The 26,204-nt window shown below is 37.2% G+C and overlaps 2 protein-coding genes across 5 annotated transcripts in view; both read right to left on the bottom strand.

Annotated features, from left to right (window-relative positions):
- Window positions 1–832: 832 nt before the first annotated feature.
- Window positions 833–1,909, bottom strand: GPR88 (G protein-coupled receptor 88). Its single transcript, XM_042874057.1, has one exon. It carries the CDS (start codon window positions 1,907–1,909, stop codon window positions 833–835), a length of 1,077 nt encoding a protein of 358 aa, XP_042729991.1.
- A 3,036-nt stretch (window positions 1,910–4,945) lies between these two features.
- Window positions 4,946–26,204, bottom strand: part of CDC14A (cell division cycle 14A) — a 55,713-nt gene continuing 34,454 nt past the window's right edge. For 2 of the 4 annotated variants that reach the window (XM_042873843.1, XM_042873842.1), the window contains 8 exons: window positions 24,030–24,260; window positions 21,121–21,259; window positions 18,521–18,677; window positions 17,109–17,221; window positions 16,500–16,547; window positions 14,599–14,727; window positions 13,408–13,727; window positions 6,827–7,519 (listed from right to left, as the gene is read on the bottom strand). In XM_042873843.1, coding sequence (XP_042729777.1) covers window positions 7,437–7,519; window positions 13,408–13,727; window positions 14,599–14,727; window positions 16,500–16,547; window positions 17,109–17,221; window positions 18,521–18,677; window positions 21,121–21,259; window positions 24,030–24,260 — 1,220 coding nt within the window. In that variant the 3' untranslated portion in view covers window positions 6,827–7,436. Of the gene's footprint in view, window positions 6,641–6,826; window positions 7,520–13,407; window positions 13,728–14,598; window positions 14,728–16,499; window positions 16,548–17,108; window positions 17,222–18,520; window positions 18,678–21,120; window positions 21,260–24,029; window positions 24,261–26,204 lie in introns of those variants that run through there. The other 2 variants (XM_042873844.1, XM_042873845.1) reach the window with 2 other exon arrangements.

Genomic DNA, 26,204 nt, shown 5'->3' with positions numbered 1-26,204 from the left:
CAGAGCGCATCACCACAGGCAGAGACCTTTGTCAAAGTAAGGAGCATTTAAAAATAAAACCAAACCCAAACGAGAAGACAAAAAAGATGTCTGTTTTTAACATTTTCCACAGATACCATCACCTGAAAGTTTAGATGGGACAAGGAGAGTCCTGCACGGAGCACAGAGATGAAGTAGGGTACAGGAAATGGCTCTGAAGAGACTCGGGGTGCGGAGGGCGTGATGGGACACCCAGCAGTGCTCAAAGCCAGCCCCGTGCTCAGCGCTCGCTCGAATCACTCTTTCAAACGCCGACAGAATTTCATAATCAATAACAAAACCTCGCACCACGTCTCAGAGCCCAGGTGTCTGCCTCACGTTGGAACCGTTAAAGCTGAAACGTAGTACCTCACAGTGCCATAGTTACCCGGCATCGCAATTTCTGCCCGCGCTGCTGCTGACTGGAGCCCAGCCGGCGTCCTGCGGGCCGCGCTGAGGCGGGGGCAGGGAGGGCAGGCGGCCTCGGCACGGCCTCGCCTTATCCCCAAACCCTTCCCTTGGCGAAGAAGTCGGAGCCCCGGGCCGCCCGGCCTCAGAGCAGCAGAGGGATAGGGAAGAGGTACGCGGAACCAGGAACGAGCGACGAGAGCCTCGCAAAGGCGAGGAGCTGCCGGGAGAGGTTCCGGGTCGCGGCGGCGAGGCGCGAAGCCTGAGGAGAACCGCGACGCGCGACGCCGAGCGGCGGGAAACGCCTTGAGGGCACGAGCCGCGAGCTCCAGACCAGCGCGGCGCGTGCCCGCGGGCGCCCCCTGGCGGCGGGGCGACGAGCCCTCGGCCGGGCCCCGGGGACCGCTCAGCGCGGTGCGGCGCTGCCCGCCGTGCTCCGGCGCCGCGGCAGCTGTGGGCAGGGCGGGGCGGCGGCTCCGGCGGTGTGACCGGCGGCGCGTCGCGGAGCGGTGGAGGAGCCCTCGGCGCGAGGCAGGACGGAGCGCGCGGCCCGCCGGAACTCCTCGCTGCGCCAAGTGTAGAGCAGCGGGTTGAGGGCCGAGAGCGAGCAGAGCAGCAGCCAGCTGGCGGCCTGCAGCGCGGGCGGAGCGGGCCGCAGGAAGAAGCCGAGGAGGCTGACCCAGACGAGGGGCTGCGTGCCCAGCAGGAAGACGCAGCAGAGCAGCAGGACGGAAACGCTGCTGAGGCGACGCTGGGCGCGGCGCGGCGGCGGCGGCGCGGCGGGGAAGGGCAGCTGGTGCAGCAGGTGGAAGTTGAGCACGCTGACCCGCTTGGCGCTGCCCCGCACCCGGCGCACGATGCCCAGATAGCAGTGCAGCAGCAGCGCCGTCTGGGCCAGCACGGCCAGCGCGAGGAGCAGCGCGGGGTAGCGGGAGCTGCCGTCCGTCTGCCGCGGGGGCGGTGTTGGGGCGGGGCCCGGCGTCCAGAGCCCGGGCAGCAGCGGGAGCAGGAGCAGCGCCAGCGCCCATGAGAGCCCGATCATGCAGCCCGTGCGCCTCCGCTGGTACAAGGCCTGGTAGACGCTGGGCAGCTTGGTGATGAGCACGTACCTGTTGAAGGCCACCAGCAGGTGCGAGGCCAGGGACACGGTGAGGCCGAGGCCCAGCAGCCCCTCGCGCAGCAGGCGGTACTCGGCCGAGCGGAGCGAGGAGGAGTTCGGGGGCAGCAGCCCCAGCACGGCCTCCTGGGGCATCCACAGGGCGCACACGCTCAGGTCGGCTGCGCAGCCGTTCACGATGAAGGCGTTGCTGGTGGTCTGCAGCTTCTTGAAGGAGAAAACCAAGTAGATGACCATCACGTTGGACAGAGTCCCTGAGATAGCCAGGACCGCATAGAGCAGCGAGAGGAAGATGCGGGTCCCTGAGGAGTCCTCCCAGAGCAGCAGCAGGGGCGAGCTCGCGCTCCAGGAAGAGGCGTTGGGCATCGCGCTGAGTGCAGCTCAGTTCTGACTTCTCGTAAATCCCATCCTCATCCAGGTCAGATCCTGCTGCGGCAGCCCCCCGCTGAACACGAGAGATGATGTGCGGGCGGGGAGCTCAAGGCAGATTTCAGTCATATGAGCTGCGAGTCCAGAAAATGCAGTTAGCAGTAACGACCCGGAGAAGAACGGTGTCCAAGGCAGATAGGTGGCAGGAAATCCCAGAGGCTGGAGCTAGTGAAGGTGGGTCCATAGGGTGCAGATGGCTGTAAGCAGACCAGAGCGTGCCTGAGGATTCTGTAGCTGTGAAAATGCCAAAAGCGGCAGCACCTTGCAATCAGTAGCAGAAACGGTAGCAACTGATACAAAGCTTTGCAGTTCCTCCTGTGACACAGTACGTACTCTGTATATCATTCCAGGAAGATTCAGCCCTTCCACTGTTCATGAATTATTCAGCAGATTTTCATCTTGTTAAATCAAGAAGAAAAAAAAAAAAAGAAAAAACCCAAACCCAATCGCGCTCCAGAAATACTGGAACTACAGAGTCTGACTCTCTTCTCGTTGCTGTACTGGTTTCCTTGTTCTCACCCATTTACACGACTTTCATTTTTCAGCAAGCTTTCAAACTAGTGTCAGTCACTTCTGTCTGAAATACAACACATTTACTGTAGCGACTTCTCTACTAGACACTGAAGCTGTTTTGTTCTGATCGTATTTTTGTTAAGCAAAAGCATACTGTCTTTCTGTAAACATTTTTAGAACTGCTCTTTTAAGAATATAGCTTCCAAATTAAATCTTTCAAACATTATAGATGCACAGATTCCTGGTAAGACAGCACTTTATTTTGGGAAGCTGGTCCTCAAACTCCACATCCTGCATTTCTTCATAGAGGTTTCAGCCTGTCTCATCTAGTGGGACATCCTGCATTTCTTCATAGAGGTTTCAGCCTGTCTCATCTAGTGGGACATCCTGCATCACTAACCCCCTGGAGGTGAGTGTTGGTATGTCTAGGTGCACAGGTAAAGTGGAACCAGCATAGACTTTGAAACAGTGGCATACACCCAAATCAATTCCAAAAGCACCTTCCCGCAGAACTGAATGAAAGGCTCTCACAGTCCAAAGGCTGGTTGGAAAGCAGGGCTTGGCTCTCATTTTCAGGATATTAGTTTATTTATATATATTATAGTTTACAGTTTATTATATAATAGTATATATTATTTTCAGGAGAATTAGTGCTGGGATTCTCGCAGGTACGCTTCGGCGCTTTGCTCAAACAGCAACAAGACACTAACTGTCCTTAACCTCAGCAAGGTTTAATAAGAAACTTGAGTAAAACAATTGAGATTTCTTCTTAAAAGCATTTCAGAACAGGAATGGCAATTAATTTTGCAGTGAGTTTAAGTGAGAAGCTGCTTTTCTAAGGCTTGAAAAGTAATTACTTCAGCTGATAATATATTATCTGTATACTGACCAAGATATTTTTAGATACTGTTAGACTCAGAATGCTGATAAATGACAATACCAAAGCAGTACTTTAGGAGGTCATCATAGCGTGGGTCAGTGGATTATTTTGTTGCAACGTAGCGTATCTTTTATTTAATGAAAGATTCCTGTTTGTAGTTGATAGGACTGTTGATCCAAATATGGATACGTTACAAACAACGTGTATCTGTTCTTTTTTAATTAACTAGATTGCTCATGTGCTTAAGGTTGAAGACATACCTGAGCAATGTACTTGATCAGGCCCCTGATTACCATATTTTTTGCCTGCTGCGCTTTATGTAGATCTAATCAAATGTCAAACCTTTTGAGGCCTTTCATTGTTTAGCTGTCAGTAGAGAACAGTTATTATAGAAACTGAAATCCTCCTCTTTCTGCAGTACTGTAATTGAAAAATATTCTTTAAATCTGTAACAAGAAATATCTCACTAACCAGAAAGCTTCACAAAGCATAAAGAAACAGTTCCATAAGGCGCTATCCACAGAATTGCAGGCTCAGTAAAGACCTCTAGGCTTATGTAATCCATCCTTACATGTTTATCAAATCTCCTTTTAAAGATCTCGTGTACTTTTTCTCCCAGAACAAGAAGATACATTTATATATGAAACAATGGAATCGGTGAAGTCCAAAGAGGAGTGAACAGACCATATAAAATAAAATTCAAGGTATTTCTTAAAAGCTGAAAGATTGTAAAGACTCCTAATACCAGTGGCTGTCCCCAGCTAATCTTGGTCTTGTTGATTGCTAGAGTACTGGCTATATTCATTACACATTTTTTAAGAACACAAGATGTCCATTGGCTATCATATAATAAATCAATAGAATTAAAGAAAAAAATGGGGAAGGATTGCTTTCAGTGTACTAGACATGTTTAAATTGACTACTCTTTTGTATATCCTATACGCATCCAAATCAACATCCTTTAATTGCCTCATTGCAGTGACAAGAACCGTTTATTGTGTTATTGGAATAGACATTCACTAGAAGCTTCTAAAGCATGTGTTCTACTCCAGGCTTTGCTATTCTTTTAGAGTTGCTGTGCAACAGTCACACACTATCCACATCATCTATTGCAGGCTTACCTGACAGGAATATTAAGCACCATAGATAATTTATCATGCAACACAACAAATTTGCTGAAAATCATCAACAGAATTAAGCTAAGATAAAACTATTTGTGACAATTTTTTCACCAATGCAAGAAGAAAAAGCTAAATGAAAATGTGGTTGTTTGCATTCTCGTGTATAAAGACCCTACTATTAGTGAGGCTAAATCGAAGTATTGCACACGGGAAAAAAAAAAAAGACAAGTTACACTACACTTGTAACAAGGATCCTTGTCCAGGAAAACAATGTTTCCTCAATTAAGATACATTTTAAAATATGGTAATTAGAAATGTCACAAATCCTTGATGCTTCTAAACAAATACAGGAATATTAACTAGAAAGATTAGTTGTAGAAGATACCCCTCATACTCATTTCTTTTCCAATGAAGGTTAATTAAGACAAGAAACAAGGAAGCTGGCTGATATATGCATTTTATTATCAATTAGCTGTATTCATGTACATATATCTACATTCCAAAATGAAACAATTTTTTTTTTAAAGGAAATTTATAACAAAGCACATGACTTTTTTCATAAGAGGTAGAATTACCTTACCATTAATCTATAATTCATATATAGTATGTTGTATATATATATATATATGCACACACATATGCTACTTTGTGTGTGTATATTTTACATATACACAATTGTGGAAAAGTACAGTATTGCATGTAAGTTTTATTCAGTGATTTGTAGAGCTGCTCTCAGTATTGCTTATTAACACTTTCAGTATAACTATGTAGCAATTTGGTGGCAACTTCAGTTGCAGGGCAAACGCAGATCATTCACGTCTTCAGAAACAAAGACTGACAAATCAACAAGTTCTATTTTCATGTTCCTGTAGATGTAGGAAAAACTCATGGCTAACAAATCTGTTTTGTGTTTGTCTTCTAGTTTTCACAGATGCTTTTTTTTATTATTATTATTTTTGCTGTGATCGCATTTGTGGAATTCTGAAAAACTTCTACATGATCTGTAATACTTCGCTGTAAGATCATTTCATTCAAAGATTCATTCCTAATTGCAGCTAATGTATTAAAGAATATCCTTACTGCTAACAAAACTGTTGTGTGACACAGCAGTTTAAACTACCTATATATCTGACAATAGTTTTCAAATTCAAAGGTTCATAGAACATCCAGTCACTAAGTGACAATTCAGTATACTTCCAAACATTCACTTCGGTGTGCTTTGCTACTGAAACTTGCAAAATGCAAGTGTGCAGCACAGCCAAATACAAACATTCTTACTTTGTCAGTATGCTTTGTCTGTCTTCATTTTTGCAGTTGACATTGCATAGCATAATTTAACATTCTACTTTTAAAAGTTAAAACAATTCTTTAAAGTAAAATGAAAAAGTATTAATTAACTGAATAATCAGCTAAGTTACTTTCTTTTTGCAATGACGATGAAGGTTGCAATGTAACTCATTTTTCTTTCATAGCATCTCCTCATGAAACATCAGCAGCTGAATGTGGAAAGCAGACTATGTATCCAAGTGCTTTCAGTTGATAGAGTAATAACTATAGTCTCATTAGTTAGACTTCCACCAAGTTATCAGAAGACCAATCAGCGAAAGAGGTAATTACATTAGCCTTTAAGCAATAATGGACCCAGAAAACAAGAAAAACCTCTTGTTCATTAAAAAAATAATATCTTTGATAAACATGTAAAAATTCTTTAAAATACACATTTTGGTAGCAAAGTGAACAACTAAATTAAAACATTCTAATTTTTACATAATTCTTATATATATTGCTTAATAAAATATTCTCTCAATACATTTTAAGACTGTACACAAGTTAATAAAGTCATAATGAAATTAATTAGAAATATATTCAAGTAGTTTCAACATTAAAAATTTATATCTGTATATAACATGGAGGAATAATTTCCATAAAACAACTTCAGTGCATCTGCAGTAGTCATGAATAAGAAATTTCTGTCTGTTGAGAAGTTGTTCCTTGGTGTTATGGTTTTAATACAACTTTTATTGAAAACTCCTCAACGGAATGAGCAGCTTCTTTCCTTAAATTCTTCTTCATGAAGGATTTCCACGGTAAGAACTCAGCAGGTTTCACCAAAGCAGCAAAGCTTTAGTACTGAACATATTCAGACTGAAGGGACTGTGCAGAGAAGAAAAACTGATTAAAACTCATTGAGGTAGTACTTGTGTTTAATATGTATTTTGCACTTCAAGATAGGGAAGAATGGAATGACAGTAAGGAGAAAAAAAAAGAACAGTTGGAAGGAAATCTGAATTTCTGCATTCTGATTTAGGTAAAAAAAAAAAAAAAAAAAAAAAAGCTAGGAACTCAAAAATTGGATGCTAAAAATGCATCAATTTCTCTGTATCTACACTTCTCCAAACCAAATTATAGAGTTCCTTGGAAAGAATACTAAAAAATCTATAATATTACACCTTAAGACAATACCTTAAAGGTGTATTGGGAAAATGTATGATTGCAGCTATGAGAATTGAGTTGCTTCTATTTATCCCAAATGGGAATGAAAGTGCTACTGTGGAAAGACCGAGGTGTTGGTCTAGGTGTTGGTTTACACAGTGACATAGGAAATTCATGCTGTGTAGCTAATTACCAAGGGGAAAAACATTACAGCACCACAAGCCTACTATATTTATTTGCATTACTGGTTCTATTAAAGTTTTCTTACAAAATCAGCAATCGGTTCACATGACATCCAAATGTTTTATTACCTCCTATACAAATGTGGTCAGGAAGTTGTTGTGATGATCAGAAAATCTTATTTGAGAGCTCTTCATTCTACTGGCACGGTTATAAACAAATAGGTAATAATAAATGTAACTCATCCACACTCTACATCCCACCCTTATATTTTCAAACTGCATAAAATCAGTAGGATCAGAGAAAACTACTGGAGACCAACATGAGTCCTAAGAACTCAGAACCTTAGATGTCTTCTCTGTTTTTCCACTATAACTAACTTGTCATTGTAGAAATGGTCTCTGGCATCCGTAACAAAACCTATAAGTAGAAAAAGCACATAATAAGCTTTTAAAGCCCTAGTATCACTACCTTTTTTTCTGCTGTCCACCAAAACTAAACAAAATATATTTCTGAGGTTGTCTTTCAGGTACGCATTTCTCATCTTCAAGGTCTGAGATTATCTGGGTAGTCTTTCCTATGTGCACATAGAGATTTGAACATCACTGACTAATAGGGGTCTGGTTTTAGCACCAAATGGACTTGATAAAAAGATATTGTGTAATACTGAATTTTCTGTAAAACAGAGCAGATGTAAAGAGCATTCTTTTTCTTTACTACAGGCATTAAATACACAGTCAGAGGAGTTTATTTTTCCCCCCTCTGGGTTCTTTAATCATTCTGACTTCATGAGCTTTGGTGAGAATATTTGTTAAGCCATTTATTACATATGTAAGAGACCAACAGAAGGAATATCCCTTCATTAATGTATACTTAAAACTTCTGTTCAATTAATGATCCTCAAAGGAGCAAAAAGCTCTTCCTAATGTCTCAAATCCTCTTTGGAATACAGTGAAGAATTAAGTTTAAGCAGCATTTTTTCCCCAGAGTAAGATTAATTTGCTATACTTCCCATAAGGTTCCAAAACACGATAACAGTTCTAACAACTCAGTTGTTGTACAGCATACACAGCATGCAGACTAATTTGAAAAATTAAATATATCTGTGGTATTAGTTTTTCTTTTTTTTTCTGACTTCTGCTGTTAAGTAATTAATGCTCTTAACATCTCACACTGTCCAAAGAGATTGACTAATATTTCAAAACTTGTTAACTGTTTTTTTTTTTTCCTCTCAGATCTCAGATGGAGGAGTTTTCTATTTTAAAATTCACATTCCTACCTCCTATTTGCAGTGACTCAAAGTATAGCCTGTAATTCTGAAAGCTTTATTAAAAACAGAAAGCCCCAATCTACCGTTACAAGTCACAGGCTTGTATTTAAGAAACTCTTAAAATAGAGAAAAAGAAGAAAAAAACAGAAACGCTGAATTGCCATGAAGAGAGAACAAAGTTAAGTGGATTTTATCTTTATCTATTGCACTTGGTGCAATCCTACAGTGGTCTTAAGCACTATCAAGCTTGGCATTTTATACCCAAGCTTCTGATATTTAAATAAACTAAGAATTAGATGACTTCCCTATCATTAATGATACCTTTCTAATGAGGTTCATGCTGAAGCAACTGCTTAGATTATTATCACTTTCCTTGCTCAGTAGGAGACACTGAAAGCCTCCTGGAAAAGAAAATAAATCACAGATCCATCTAGGTGTGAAAACCATACTCATATGCATTTAAATTCAGGACTAAGCCACCTGAAAACTAACATCTGAAATGCAACAATCCTATATCACTTATGTCTATCTATCAGGAAGTGAACACACTCTCCTCCAGCAAATAAAATTCTAATGTTATGTCATGATATTTTTAGGATAAAAGCCTCTACTTGCAAGTAATTTAAGTCTTTTTGAATGATCCAAAGTGTTATTGCAACAGGAGTGGTATAGAAGACAAGAATTAGCAAAAAAAAAAACCAAAAAAAAAAAAACCCACACCTCAAGATCCACTAAAATAAATCAGAATGTATTAAAAGGATCTACATACACCTTTGAAATGATCCTTTCAGTCTGCTAGATTTACAGATAAGATAAGCTACCGTCTGTCTTTTTTTTACCATGCAAAATGTCTTATACCCTGCTAGATTCCCTAATGTTGAGAAAGCCTCTTCTACAAGTATCAAGATCATATACTTAAACTTTAGAATACTGTAATGCTTCTCAATTTTTATTTTTTTTTATTTTTTTGGGAGATTTTTACATCTTGCCAGTTTCCATGGCAGCTATAGAAGCAAAATATGACTCATCTTAAGACTACCCAGATACATAGTCCTTGGTAAAAAACAAAAAAATACAAGGAGTGATAAAGGAGTGATATTTTGTTTTTACAATAGTTATAAATCCAAAGAAATCTTATTGCTGTACCTTAGAAATGGTTATACTCAATAAGACTTTCTGCAACTTATAATTGTGAAATGATGCTTAGTCAAAGCATCCCACTTGTTAAGTTTGCAAATAAAGTATTCTACTTGGGTAGAATGGCAAGTTGTCTATTCTATGAAATCAAGTTTTTCACTTAATTCATCAGCATACAATATGATGTAATGAAATGGATTTGCTTCCAGGCTTACTCTAATGAAAGAACAAAAGCCATCAGGGAAAACAAAAACATGGCTGACAACAAATGGAAGAGACAGGAATGGTTATTTTTGTTTGTTTTAACCAGAATATGGAATAGTAGTAGTAGTAATAAATGGGTGGTAAAATTTTAAATGACAAAAAAAGAGAAAATAAGAGTATTAAAAATGTTTTCTTCCATACTAGAAGAAAGAATTATGTACTTGCATCACCTAAATTAAGTTCCTTGTTCTCTCAAGAGACTAGTGAGACTGAAGAGCATTGATTAGAAATGAATACTTACTGTCCTAACCATCTTAAAATGCTCCTCCACCACTGGTTGTATAATAGCTAACGAACTACTGAAGAGAAACGAAGACGATAAGGTGATTTTCTAAAATAAGAACACCTGTACAATCACATATGGTTAGCTTGACATCTGACTCTGGTAAGTGAATTCTGCTCATAAAATAGCACAGGAATATAACTCCTATCATTCAAGAGCTCCTTGATAAGTTAGATGAATAAACGTAGCTTTTGATGTATGTGATAGACTTCTGTCAAGTGCATTACCTTTTATACTCCAATTAGAAATAAGTGCAACTTAATAAAAACACATTGCATCAATACTAAGGTTTGGTTGACAAGACTCCAAATAAATTCAGCATCTAAGACAGTGAAGTGGGAATCATTGAAAATAATTCTATTTTTAACAGAATTCTGCAAGAACAGGTATTAAGGCTTGATGTTACTTTGTTTTGTCCACGAGCTTACCTAAGACCACTGATGAATACCACCACAAGCAAAATATTACTTCAACCACTGACATCCAAAGATGAAAAAACAATCTTTCATGATTGGCAAATGGGTTCCAATAAGGAATGGGGAAAAAAAAAAAACTAAAAAAGATTATACTTTTTATGATTACATTCAGTTAAATGCTGTTTTACAAAGAAAAAAAAGAACAAGGAATGCAAGACATTAAACAGTGAGAGTCAGTATCTTGTTTATGCAAGGACTTGCCACCCTAATGAATTTCCAACACAGTATGGTTGAAGCTTTTAATTTATAACCAGGATGCCACTAGGTAAAGCAGGTTTCAGCACGTGAAAACTGAGTGCTGCCTCTACTTACTGGAGAAAACCACCAAAAAACAGTACAGGATTCTTACAGGATCAAAATGGTGTTTGAACCAGAGTCATACATGCAAAGAGTTCAACTTACTAAAAGAAAACAAAGCTAAGATAAAATGTCTTCATGACAGTAAAATAAGGAAATAAAGGAATGTAGCAGTACATAATAAAAACATATACCAAGCTTCAAATGAAATATGAAAATGTTTGAAGTGTGACTATATTCAGTCGCTCAGACCAACCATCATGAAAAAATGATATTGTCTTCAAAATAAACCACTGTCAAGAAGGACAAGTGTTAGCCACTTATAGACTCACTACCAAAAAAGTACAAAGAGATTAAAAGGAGAAGACAGTTACGTTTCTAAGGTATAGTACTTCTAAAGCTTTAGCTCTTAGAGTAACTATGCCTATTGTTCCTGTCATGGTTTCAATTATCATTTGGTACACCTGTAACTAACTTCAGAGCTATTATGAACAACAACAACTTGTTTTTCACAACACTACAGTTATAAAGCAACCCTTCCCCTTAGGGCTCTCCATGTAGTTTTACATATTTATGCATAATATACACCTCTAACTACAATTTGGATAAAACAAAGAATTGCTGCTAGCAGCACGTTTACACAAAATACAACAGAAAAGAATGGGAATGGACTGACTTTCCAAATAATTACTGCTCAAATATATTTAAAAGAAACAATATTGAAGTGAGAAACCCAAAAAAGAGGATGTTTTGCCACTTCAATGTTCAGTTCGGATTAGTGATTGCTCTTTACCTTTATTTACATACTGAATTTTGTTCCAGCATAATCAGCTGGAGCCTCTGTCAATCCTCTCCTGAGAGCTGAACACCGTAAGATAGGAATAGGATTACCTAGAAAAGCTGACTTCCCCAAATCATCAGAATTTATGATAAAGAGTCAAAGTCGTATCCTAGATAAAACATCGTCAATTTGCTAAACAGTTTTTCACCTTCTCATCTCTGCTTGGAAGTATTCAACCAATTCAGCAAGTTCAACCAAAACAGTTCTGTTTTTCCAGAACCACTTTGATTTCTGAGTTGGTTTATCCATTCACCTTGAAACAAACCTCATTTATATAGTTTGTTTCCTAAGTTCCCATATAACAGGTAAAAACAGTTCCCAATTAAAAAGGTAAAACAATTTTGTATAACTTAAAGGATGTGGTAATGTTCAAGAAGTCCCTAGCCAATAAGCTAATGCTGATGTTTAAAGCATGGCTCAAATTCAAATTTAAATTCAAGATAGAACACCTAGTGATCTTATGATCGTGGAACATTAACGTTTCTTTGCAGATAGGCTAGTATCCACCAGTGGATGTAGTGGATGCACATCCTAGCACAGCATCTCTACTCCTTTTCCAGTGCAAACATAGATCAAAACTAGAATACAGAACATCTAAGAGGTATTGAGTTCCCTCACAGTAACTTCATTTTCAATATGCTTTTTATACTAGCTAGTTTTCAGTCCCACATGTAAATTAATTCTACAACAGAATAATGTAAATGAATGAAACTTATACTCCCAAGCTACAAACATGTGAATTCTGAACACTAAGTGGTGCCATATACCAACTGTGTAAACAGACACAGATGGGTTCAATTAATTCTAGACAATACATTTTATTAAGAACACTGCAGTAACTTCTATAATTAGTAGGACATCAAATCTCAAATCTTTGAAGGCCAGATATTCTATGTGATTTTTTAAAATGTCTTTCTCCCTAAAATTGATAATCAGCACGTACAGTTATTTCTGATTTCAAAACAGAACTGTTTCTAATCTCTTCTCTCTGCAATTTGTAAAGAGCACTAATTTATTCACGCATCCTCTTTCTGCATACTCCTTCACACAGAAAAAGGGGCACAAAATAAGTCCAAGGCAGCAAAGCTGATGAGATATAAAAGCTAATTTTGAACAACCTGATCTAGCTGTAGATGTTACTGCTCACTGCAGGGAGTTAGACTAAATGACAAAGTTTTCCTCCAACTCAAACAGTCCTATGATTCTGTAAAATGGTGAGACCATTGGAAATGTACTGACATAAAATACTTTTCCTTTATTGTTAGAAAAGAACTTGGGTATCGTGTCAAGAACGCTCATCTTTTAAGCAAGTTCTAGCTTTCAGAATGCAGTGTTTTCCGTTTAGTATGATATATACAAAAGTTTATTAAGATCTATTGCTTCATGAAGATTAAAATACACAATAAATTTTATCCATAATAATGTTATAATCTGAAAGGAAAATCTAAAGGAAATAAAGACCCATAAAAAGATATCATGAAAGGTATTACTTTGAGTTTAGGGATGAACTACTTTCATGAAACCTCTGCAATGCAGATGCTCAAAAGAAGCAGAAAAAGAAGCAGTTGAAATGATAGTTAATTAAAAAAGGTAACAGACAAGTTGCTGTTAAGAAATATTAAAGGAAGTCAGAAAATCATGCTAGTTTGAGATTTCTTTTTGCAACAGCTTCACTCAGAGAATCAAGAAAGATAAGAATTGGTCAGATGCCTGAAAGGGTTGTTGTGACTGCCAACTTACAGGAATTGATCGACTCTGGTATTGTGCTGGAAGAGCTGTAAGGCCCATAAAGGAGACTTGATGCATACTCATCTGTCACGGTGCTGTGAAAACTGGTTTGGCTGCTCAGGTTGTTGCCATTATTGCTGCTTCTGTTGTACAAGTTGTTGTTCAGTTCATGGTTATTTCTGCGAGGCAGCTGCAAGCTGCCATTCAAGTGGCTGGAGATTTGGCTTACAGAAAAACCTGTCCTAGAGGACAGTGATGTCATTTTGCTCTCATCATCTGAAGCAGCGTACAGGTTCCCTAGAGAACTGGCTAATCTGGAGTTTATAGAAACGCTGAACGGAAAACACATGTGGGGAAAAAATACAAAGAATATATGTACAAAGACATACAAAAAATAGCAGATAATTCAGAAGACACTAGGTGAATAACATGGAGCTATGTGCACACATTTCAGAATGCCCCATCTTCTCACTCTTGAACAACAAACAACAGAATTCTTTGTCAGGAGTTCCCAAACATTGTTTACTCAGACGTTATCACTGCCAGCTTTCATCTCTGTCAAACCACGTGTGCATGCAGGAGATTGTGTTAAATGCACAGGCAATGACTGACCTACTGTGAAGTATTTTGTCTACATTTAAGTTTATGAACTCCTCATTTCTTAAATCAGTGACATGATACAAGTCTTCAATCAAGCCAATAAGAAAAATAATAAAATTTGAGAATAAAAATAGGGTGTCCAGAAATACCTCATTGATTAAGTTAGCTGTTTTAAATAAAATATTTGTGCCCAGAAGCTATGAAAAATGCATCATCCTAAATTTTAATTAACATCCGTAACTACCTCATACAAAAATAATAATGGAATTGAATGGCAATTAATCAAAGATCTACAAAAATAATTTCAGTTACTACTTAGTATTCTTCTGAGATTAGTAATATACAGATTTAGAGGAAAGCTTCTTGCAAAGCTTCTATTAAGCAACATAATACTGCTTCTGAATGGATGCAATTATCTCTTGCCAGTAGTATTTCTCATTAATCTCTTAATGTGCAGGTAACCAAAATTTGGCTAGCAGAACAGCAAATCATGTTGTAAGTAAATCAAAGCCTTCTTAGAAGTTCTACATAGACTGCATATGCACTGAAAGTCATTGTAATATTCAATAACTATTTGTATCAAAATAAGAAAAAAAAAATAACCTTTTAAGATTTGAGCCTGAGGATGAAGTAATTCTGCTTATTCTTTCTGCAGACGATGAATTAACTGTCATGATTTTTGAGGCCTTCAATGGAGATACAGATCCTTCCGTGCTGCCTGCAGTATTCAGTCTAAAAGTAGCAGAGTTTCAGTAAGAAATAAGATTATGATTGAAATAGACATCTCAAACACATAGATACTCAATATATAGACTCATACGTTCAAAAACTAAGTTCTTAAGTAAAATAACTAAGTTTTAAGTCAATTTTCCTGGTGATGGTAGAGTTTTTATTAAGTTGCATGAAACATACAGCTTTTCCTAGGATGTGATCTGTAGTGACCAAATTCTGTAAGCATGGTGCACTGAACTATTCAAAAAAAAAAAAAAAAGATAGCATTATAGCAATCAATATTAGTTTAATAAAAGTTAACGAACAAGTCTCCTAGCAGCACCATGACATTCTCTTGATCCTTAGACTGAGAAGTATTGTGATCAGATGTTAGGGACAAAACACCTTGGGTACAAGTCTCTTACTACAAGCACAGAAGAAATGACAGAGCAAAAATACTTCACACCAAGAAAAGGTAAACAGAAGTCCTCCAAGAGTAGACATCTGGAGTAATTCATCCAAGTGCAAGGTCCTGCACCTCAGACTGTGGCAATTCCAAGCACAGATACGGGCTATGCGAAGAATGGCTTGAGAGCAGGACTGAGGAAAGGGATTTGGGAGTGTTGGTTGATGCAAGATTCAACATGAGCCAGTAATGTGCACTTGCAGCCCAGAAGGCCAGCTGTATCCTGGGTTGCATAAGAAGTGTGATCAGCAGGTTGAGAGAAGTGATTCTGCCCCTGTGCTCTGCTCTTGTGAAGATCAGAGGGCTGGAGCATTTCCTCTATGAGGACAGGCTGAGAAAGCTGGGGTTCTTCAGTCTGGAGAAGAAAAGGCTCTGGATGGACCTTATAGTAGCCTTACAGTACTTGAAGGGGGCCTACAGGAAAGCTGGGGAGGGACTTTTTATAAAGGCATATAGCAACAGGATAAGGGGAAATGGTTTTTAACTGGAAGAGGGTAGATTTGGACTAAATATTGGAAGAAATTCTTTACTGTAAGGGTGGTGAGACACTGGAATATGTCACCCAGTGAGGCTGTTACTGCCCCCTTCCCTGTAAGCATTCAAGGCCAGGATGGACGGGGCTTTGAGCAACCTGGTCTACAGGGAGGTGTCTCTGCCTATAGCAGGGGGGTTTGAAATAGATCATCGTAAGGTCCCTTCCAATCCAAACCATTCTATGACCTCAAAAATCCAGGCTGGAATAGAATTGAAGGTAATGTGTTCTTCTTCATATTAATGCTTTATAGTGACAATTTTGTGCTTTTTGTACTGTATTTTAAATGCAATGGTAAGGGATTAAACTATCAAAAAGAAGTAAAACAAAAAAACAATCATCAGGTATCTCTTGTATATATATATATAAAAAATATTTATGGTATGCACTAAGCAGTATCTCTATCTCATCTACAAAGAAAAGCTTGACACAAGGCAATGATCAGCTGATTTAGGCTTTAAGATAAGTATTTTTACAGAAATAAAGTGGCCACGAATCAACTATCCTTCACTATACAACTGTATAGGTATCAGAAATTATGACTGGGGAAACTACTTGTGTGTGCTAGTTATCAAGGACAATTCAAGGTGTCTCTGAAGTAAAACTGTGCTCCCGTCTGTTAATTTTTTTTCTGTTTCCAGCTGTTTAAGAAAGTTCATTCCCCGACATCTCTCAGAAATTTGAAACTACTGATCACTTGATATAATATGCATAACTCAGAACACTGAAAATAGAAGACTGGAATGGTAAACATTTATAATTCTAATTTAATACAATAGATAATATCTTGAATACCTGAAAGGTTGCGATATGGACCTGGTGTGCAGTTTCATTTCTTGCAGCCTAAAGAAACCAAAGAAGCAATCTTATGAATCAAAGGAAAACTTTATTTGTTTAAGGTCTAATTGCAAGTTTCATATGGGTTTTAAAGTATGAAACTAATAAGAGTTAAAAATTATTGATGATTATTTAAAAAGTTATAAGGTTTAAACAATTGCAGGTTTAATTCTAAAGTTTCCATTTTTACAGATCTTGAAAGATTCAAAATTTACATAAAGAATAGAGGTAAATAACTACATAAATTAAAGAACATTTTTGTTAGGAATATAAGTTTTAAAATGCTAGATAAACATAAATCTGAAGTTTTCAAAATATTTCTCTGCTTTACCTTCCATGACTAAATAGTAAGTAGTGTTTAAAGTAGTTAATCAGAACAGGAAGACAGAAAACAAAGGAATATATTAATAAAACAAATCTGCAACTAATATACACATGCATGGATATTTCCACCACAGAAGTGGCACAACTAGTACAACTGCTTAAACAAGACTGTGTGCTTCTATGAAGATCTGATAGCAAGATATGAATGTAAAATTGCAAATCACTTCAGAATTACATAATTACCTCAGAGCTCCAGTTGTAGAACATGGCCGTCTCCGACTTTTTAAGGCATGAAGTTTATCTCCCTGTGTCAGGCCATCCTTAGTTTCCACACCTTCTTTGTCTTCAAAATCATACTGGTAAAAAAAAGTATGCAAGCAAAAAAAAAAAAAAAAAAAAAAAAATAGTCTTAAGAGCAAAATAGTTTCTGAGTACCAAGCATCCCCTTCACAAAAGGCTTATCTACCATCTTGTGCATTGATGGGGCACTACTCCATCTATGCACAGTTCTAGTGAATAAAATGTGGTGCTGCACAAATACGTGTTCACACAGGCCTTTTACAGACTCTAAGCTCAGAATCAGTTCAGGATGCTTGAATCAAATGCCACTTTAAATATAGCGTTCAGAATGTTAACAGCTTTAATATTATACCTGTAAAAACCTGAAAATCATACTACAAAGGAAGTTACAGTAGAAAAAAAGCTCTGAATTTATGCTCTGAATCTGTACATAAGCTGCTATATTGGATTCAGTAAAGTTAGAATAGCTCAGATTCAAAACCATTATTTTTACCTATCCATATAGGATGTGCCAGCTGTTTTCATTAGGCAAGGAAGATCATCCCAATGCAGTGTTATATCCTCCCATTGGCAATCTAGATACTTAACTTTACAGATTCTAAGCCACATATTGAACTTCAAAAAGGGCAACAGTTATCAGTATAAAATAGTCCTCTATTATATGATCCACTGTAACCTGAATATCTTGAATGCATTTCTGCAAAGGTACCGTTTGAAGATGCCCATTGTTTTCCTGGTCTTTTACATCATATAAGAAAGCTCTTCAGTTAATACAGAGCTAAAACAGGATGACCAAATGAATTTTAAGTTTCTCTAACTCACTTCTCACAGCTGTAGGAAGCTACATTTGGAATTCTTACTGGCTAAGAAACGGAAGTACGTTCACTGTAGCTCTCAGTCCATGCTTCTCCTTTAAACATATAATTGTCAAATTCTTACTGTAAGTGTACACATAACAGCAGTAATCCACTATTCTGCAATAAAAGAATGGGCATCTGTACATTCACATGTTATCAGCTAGAAACTCAGAATAAATTGATTTCCAATTGGAAAAATGTTTTTTTTTTTCCCCATTCTCAAAATAACAAAAAAAAAAGACTGAAAAACATAGAAGGTAGATTTGAAATCATGCACATCTACTTGAAGTCTAAAAAGTGATCTATACACTCCCTTCACAAGAATCTTCTAAATATAATCCAAACTTTTTCTATATGTTTTGAGGAAATTTGAGATCTCATAATCATCACATTTTAAAAAGAAAATACTAACAAGTCCAAGAGCAACAAAAACCTTAAAATGTTCTAGTTATTACAATCAGATCCATCTCTGCTTGCTTGAAACTTACGAATCCTTACCTCCCCATACTGATCCAAGTCTTGCACTTTATTCAGGCTGTCACTGATCGACATATCATTCAAACCGCAGAGAACTCTGTTAATGTTTCCATCAACTACTCGCTGTTTCTGTTTCGATTGTATGAGATCTCCCTCCAGCCATAACATTGCTTGCTTCCTTTTGGATTCAAAGCAAATTATTAATATCAATAAATTTGCACACAAACAATATGAAATTATGCTACTGTTACAGACTGCTTATGTTAGAATCTTTTGTACATTTTTGTCTGAAAAAAAAAAAAAAAAAGACGCGTCTATCACTAGAAAAATTATCTTAAGTGGTTAACAGAAAACAACCACAGAATCTTTAGGAAGTCTGCAGTCAAAAGAAGTATTTCAGATGCTGAAGTGTTATTTTACAAAGCCATAATAGGAAAATAATTAATCTAAACTGGAATTCATAATAATACTTAAAGGTTTTTAGAAGCCATTTTAAAAAATCATATAAAATAATGTTTTTATATACATAAAGAATAAACGATAGTGCACTTCAACTTCACATTATCATGGAGTTCTGCGTACATGACTAACGTAAAACTACTACTGGCTTGCACAGCGAAAGGGGTCATAGTCATGCAAAGCTGAACATGTCTCTGGCATCAGCTTTCAGAAAATTCAAGTTGATATGCTTTAGACAGGTGGCAAAAATAATCATCATTTAATTGCAATGCACATAAGCTGAGCTGAATATTAATATTAAATTCCTATACAAAAAAAAAAAAAACAACCAACCAAACAAAAAAACAACAACAAAAAACACCTAGGGAATTAAGTGAGAAGATACTTTCACTGGAAAGTTTACCTTAATCAGTAGCCTGAGCCAATTACTCAAGCTTACATAACAACAAATGGGAAAGGTAAACACTTTCAGAGCTTTTGCTATATCCTAAGAAAACATGAAGTGGAAATGATGGAGAAAATGGCACCACTTAATCCACCTAACAGGCAGCCTAGAGTGCATGCTTGAACTTGAGCACTTCGGAAATCTTTCAAGATTAATTGTATTCACAGTAGCTAAGTCATTTGAGACATTCTTAGCCAAGAGATGTGTCAAGAAACAAACAAACAAAAATAAAATTAAAAAAAAAAAAATCACCTTTTCAAAAGACTGAAGAGATGAAGCTTTGACGTCTGTGAAGGCACAGACAGCAAATATGTAAGACTTCTGTGAGATGCAACATTGTAATCCTGAGGCCAGGACTACTAAAATGTCCTGAGACATTTTACATTAGACTGCTAAAACCAATGTTAGCTCCTTCCTCTTCGTTCCTATTTTGACACTACTGGTGACTTGAATTTTGTCTGAATATCAAAAATAGATATTCAGATAATAAATTTACAACTTTTACTACAGCTCTTCACTACAAAAATAGATATGAATGAAAAAAATCTGAAAGATCTCTGCCTATCTACCAAATCAAACTATTTAAAGGCCACTACATAAAAGACATGGATCCTGTTTCTCTCATCTCAAGTGAATAGTACTTGATAATCCTCCATTTCTTATCTTCCACTCAATTGTGCTCATTTGTGGAAAAAACCCATCATCCAAAGCTTAAACTGCCTTCAGAGAGCCCTTGTGGTTTGTGAAAGTTTTTGATTCACAGTATTTTCAATGGGTGGCCTCCTCTCAAATAAAGGAGCACCCATTCCAGAGTAGAAAGCAAATCAGAATACTAATTCATGCTCCATTTCTCTTATGAATTTAGTAATACTTCTTTATCTCATAACCTATGCATTTTAGCTATAAGGTCAGATAATGATTTACTGTATTTATATAGTATTATTTATTCACAATAATGAAAATGCCTTCAGCTAAATATGAGCAGGATATCAACTCAAATCAGCATGAATGCTATAGAAGTACACAATGTAAAAGCCACTATGAAATTAAAACAATTAAATAAACATCAACATTACTAAAGCCAGCATAATTTTGCCCATTATTTCCAGTTAGAATCACTCGGGGTCAAATCCTGACTCTCTCATTCTAAATATCTGTAACCTGTTTTCAAAACAAAGGATACCGACAATTTTAAGAAGAAAGTATATTAAAACCATACATTTCTGCTTTGCTAACAGCTATTAGCTCCAAGTAAAAAATGTTTCATACATCATGCTAGAAAACTGACAGAGACTGTAAGCTCTCCGCCACATACTTATTTAATCCCTAGTTACAAGAAAGAAAAGTAACACCAGTTTTTACTATGGTAATTTCAAGTGTCATCATAGGCTTAAAGTTACATAGCCTATCCTTCCTACATCAACATTTTAACAAACGTTTACTCTTTATGTTATATCAACATACAAATTGATATTGCCAAAACATTTGTCTTTATCTCTCAAATCCCTTAGAACAAAAACACAGAGTCTTGACACCTCTGTCCCGGAAGGCAACAAAATGTACAGCACTCCAGAGAAGATGATTGCTGCCTGTTAAATTCATCTCAATCTCAGCTAACTTAAAATATCTTATGAAAGGCAGTAATATACAACTCCAGTAGGCAGAAAGATCTGTAAGAAAAGCAATTGATTCCTAGTAGCAAATGACATGCACGTACTCTTCCAAGAAGTGTTGTTGAGGTCCTATAATAGAGCCTGGTCGACATATTCTTATCCAAGCAATGGCTTCAGCATGTGTGAACCTGTAGTGTTTCATTATGTAACAGGCAATCAGTGTTCCTGTTCTTCCCAGGCCAGCTAAAGAAACACACATATTAACATTCACATACAAAGTTGTAAGTATCTTCTAATTATCAAATTCAGTTTCAAGATTAGAAGACTTTTGAAACATTATGTAACCTTAATATTTGAAGAAACAATTTCTGATTTGATATTCTGTTTACCACACTACACAATTTCAGTTCTGTATGTACACAACTTAATATATCATATTTTTTAAAAAATTAACACCTTTAAAGAAAACATGCAACTGATAATCCTGTTGTGCACTTCTACCTCAAACTATTTTAAAGGGTTGATATTTAAGAAATCTGTGACCAAGCTGGAACTTGCTCTTACAAGACCATAAATAAAACAAAATGAAAGTACCCTTACACAAAGGCCAACATTAATACTTTAAAAATTAAGAATCAAACACATGAAAATGACATGTTGTCTCACACATGTACACATCACAACAGTGAGCAGCAAACATCTTTTCACCTAATTTTCTTTCTGAATAAGATTTGTTGTGATACCCGCCTGTGAAAACTATTCACTACTAACCACAGAATGATTGAGGTTGGAAGGAACCTCTGGGTCCATCTGTTCCAATCCCCTACTTAAGCAGGGTCACCCAGGGTTGCTCAGGTTCACATTCAGACAACTTTCTAAGATCTCTGAGACAGGAGACTCCACAAGCTCCCTGGATAGCCTGTGCCAGTTTTTAGTCACTTGCATAGCAAAGAAGTGATTTGTGATGTTCAGAGGAAGCCCCTCGCTTTCCAGTTTGTGCCCATTGCCTCTTCTCCTGACAAAGGACCCCACTGTGCCTGGGTCTGTCCCCTTCACATATTTATAGACTTGGATAAGATCTCCTCCTATGCCTCCTCTCATACTTACTAGTTACAACACTGTCTTTATAGGAGAGATGCCCTGTTCCCTTCATCACCTTAACCACCCTCTGCTGGACTTTTCCTAGCAAGCCCATTATCTTTCTTGTTCTGAGGAGTCCAGAACAGAATGCAGTACTCTACGTGTATCCTCACTAATGCTGAGGCATGTACCCAGTGATACTTGGCCTAATGCAGCCGAGAATATAGCTAGCCTTCTTGACAGCAAGGGGACATCACTGACTTGATGTTCCCATCTCTGGATGGGAACATCCAACTTGAAGCCCACCAGGATGCCTAGATCCTTTTCTGCAGAGCTGCTTTCCAGACAGGTGATCCCCAGCACATACTGGTGCCTGGGAATGTTCCTCTCCTGTATTTCTTCTTGAAGTGCTCTATCTGTATAAACAGCAATGCATGTTGACTAGCATATAATATATGTCAGTAACTTAAGAAATTCAGCCACGCTCCAAAACTACAAACTAATTCTGGTTTTAAGAAAAGGGTAGGAGAAAGCATAGAAGGCAAAATTAGCTTTCACTATTTGGCAAATCTATAACTATAAAACAATAATTTATCTCTTTCTAGCCCTCTGTCTTCACTGTTAGTTAAGTATCTACACATTTATACCTTATTTCCCCAAGTGTTTTTATTTGTGGTTTGATGGTATAGCAGTAGAGGTTGAACCTTCCCAATGTTCCATTTACAGTCAATTATTACTTATATATCACTAATTATTTATACCAGAGATCTAAGAAGCCAACTATCTTTACTGACAATTTTATACAGAACTAAAAGCTTTTTACATTTAACCAATAACTAAATATTGCTGCAACTTTTCGGAGAGTTAAGATGATTCAGACTAAAGGATTAAGGTTAAAAGCTTATAAATAGGGAGATTCTGAGGCTATCAATGTCTACAGTGGAAGCTGTGCTTGGAATAATTCTACGTAAGAATACAAGGAATCTACAGATAGTACATCAGCTGCGAGTTAGCAGTTAACTTCTCATATGCTTATTTATAAGGGTTTAAAAAATTTAAAAAGCGAGTTTTCTCAGGGGTGGAGGTTGAGGTTTATGTAGTCATATGAAAGATCAAAAATACTTCAGATCAGCAAGTGCACATCTAAGTCACCAGAAAAGTATACTGCCGTCTTTCAGCAACTAAGCCTGAAGACTGACAGGCTATCCTCATAACTTATGCTTCAAGTCAATTAGCAGATGTTTGTCTTATTAATGCCAGAATTTTAGGGTTCTAGCCAAACTAACAACTTGTTGGCAAATAAACTTGTTTACTCTGATACACATGCTTAGTGTTCATGGAAATAAAATACAGACGAATAGCACTATTCTTGTTTCAGATCAGCAAGACATTTGTCTTTACAATGAACTTACACAATTCTTTAAACATAAATCAAACCCAACCCTTCAGAGCCTTTGTTGATCCTTCTTGACTAAGCATGTTCTGTATATTTCCTAGATGATATGCTGACATAGACTGGTTTGAAATACTAGCATCACAATAGTAACTTTCTCTACAGAAAAATGTAGAACAGTCCCATAAGTACAAAGAAAACCTTTCAGTTTTTAGCATTTCCTAGCCAATTAGTATAATGCTAATTGTGAAAGCAAAATGCAAAAGAGAAGTCTGTAACAATTAAAACTCATGTCTGCAAGTGACACTAAACAAAAAAAAAAAAAAAAGAAACAGTGAAGAATGGAATGTCAGTTTTTTTTAAGTAGAGTGGGATGAAAGAGCTCACTATGCACATTAAAATATTCGTTACATTTTTAGTCCGATTATAAAGTAATATTACTTTTAAAGAATTCTAGTGTTTGGTTTTTTTCCTACAACAAACTACATATATTAATACTTATCTTGAACTTCAGTCTGAGGAATAAATAAGTGCACATACCTTTACAATGTACAGCAATAGCACCATTAGCATTTTCACAGATGTTCAGGAACCTCTGAACTATACTGTCACTTGGTGTGCTTCCATCTATGAAGAACAGGTCATAATGTTCAAAACCAGCATCAGTAAAGCGTTTTGCCTCATAAATTTTTTTGTTTAGTCTTATAATTGATGTGACATTATGTTTCCTGAAATAGGGAAAGTAGGCTTCAGGTGCATGAAGAGGATAACCTGTAAAAAAAAAAAAAAAAAAAAGTGCTGGAACAATCATTTTATGAGGATGAGACTCAATGGCCTGATAATAAAAATCCTTCCAAAAATCCTTTTAAAAGTGTAAGAAAATATTATTGTACTGAAGATGCTCTATAATACAGAAACAGGTTGATATTAAGAGTCCACAAAGTACTCCTGAAACTACTATACATTAAAAGAGAATCAGAAAAAAACAATTAGAGCACAGTATTTCTGAAGCACTATCATCTTTTTTAGCACGCAACCCTCTACTTCTAGAGATTTGAAGACATTAGAGAGCTAAGGATATAAATCAATTCAACGTTTCAGAAGTGCTGTTTCTCTGTAGAAAAGCTGTAGATCACAAGAATAAAACATGCTTTAAGAGGAAACACCATTTATGATGGAAATAGATTGGTGATCTACATTATAGACAAGAGCAACAGTCAAAGGTAAAGTTGTGCAAGACATATTTGTATTATACTTAGTTAACTTCTTCTTTACTTCCAAGTTGCCAAGTATGTTCTTTTCAACTTTTTCTTGATAAGCTTCCGATAAACATACTTTACTTTTTAAATATACTATACTTTAAGAAATTTTAGCTCCCAGATCATACAATTTTCTTTCAGATTCCTAAATAGTTTACAGTTACTTTCCTGCACATCAACTATACTCAAAAATTAAACTAGGTGATATCTGCACACATTTATGAATTTAACATTTTCAAATAAGTACGAGGGCTGTTCTGAAAATAAAGCCTCCTGTTATATTGGCCTGTGATGTCAGAGGCAGATGCTGATGGTACGGCAGAAGAGACTGAACCTTCACACCAATATTCTATTATACTTTGTTGCTGTGTGACACATGGCAGCAGAGGGACAAAACATTTATGGAAACGTTTATGAACATTTATGGAAATCAAACACTGGGTGTCAGCACAGTGAAGTGGTGGTTGATGTGTTTCATTAGAGGTGACAATGGGCCACCTCCAGCGGTGCAGATTTTGACAAGCACAGTGTGCAGTCTCCTGTTCATCTGTAGGGAAAAAGCATAGCTAATGGTGATGATTCGTGTTGAAAAATGTTTTGTGGCTGACAGTTATGTAGCATCATTGTGCTCTTTGTATCTGTTGCAGTTTCCATGGAAATAACTAGAAGGCATTACTTTTCTGAGCAACCTACATAGATTGAATCTGCAGGTGAAATTAGGGCATTAATTCTCCCACTCTACAACTCTATTACTTGATCCAACTACCTCCTTGAATAAACAGGTTTCTGGGACATCCTGTGGGACATTTCTACAAGTCATATATACATATCATTGAATGATTTGGCTTGGAAAGGAGCTTAAGGATCATCAAGTTCTCTGCCACATGCTGGGCTGCCAGCCTCTAGATCAAGTACTGCATCAAATTGCTCCAGGCTCCATCCAATCTGGCAGTAACGAGTAAAAACTTAGCTTTGGAATGTGTACTTACACTCATAACTGCATTTTAAGCACTACCGATAATTTAATCATAACTAAGTTTAAGATATACATGTTAAAAATAAAACACATTTTCTAAATTCTGTGGAACAATTTAGAAAATTTTTGAAGATGTTCTGTAACAGTGACCAGAGGAAAGAAACAAACCAACTAATGCATTTTCTAGATTTTGATTAAATCTTCAGTGGACAAATTGTGCAATCAGCAGCATTCCATTCATAAAGGAAACACAAGAGAGCAGAAGAGGCAGCTATTCAGAAAATATGCTAATAGAAATAAAAGAGCACAGCACAAGGAATGAGGTGAAATCACATCAGATTTTCCTTTGAACTGGAACAAATCCCTACTTCGTCTGTCAAGTTTCTCTTTCATATTCCATTAGAATTATATATATTCTTCCCTTTATCCCACGTACAAAAGATAACCTTTTTGAAGTCATTCCTGGCCTTTATTACAAAA

Source organism: Lagopus leucura, unplaced genomic scaffold (genome assembly GCF_019238085.1).
Source record: "Lagopus leucura isolate 7727_CA_CO unplaced genomic scaffold, USGS_WTPT01 Super-Scaffold_100009, whole genome shotgun sequence".
Taxonomy (NCBI): Eukaryota; Metazoa; Chordata; class Aves; order Galliformes; family Phasianidae; genus Lagopus; species Lagopus leucura.
This window is presented reverse-complemented; position numbering and strand designations above follow the sequence as displayed.

What these genes read in the sequence shown, in the direction of transcription:
- GPR88 (XM_042874057.1), bottom strand. Translation starts at nt 1,909, where the DNA reads ATGCCCAACGCCTCTTCCTGGAGCGCGAGCTCGCCCCTGCTGCTGCTC.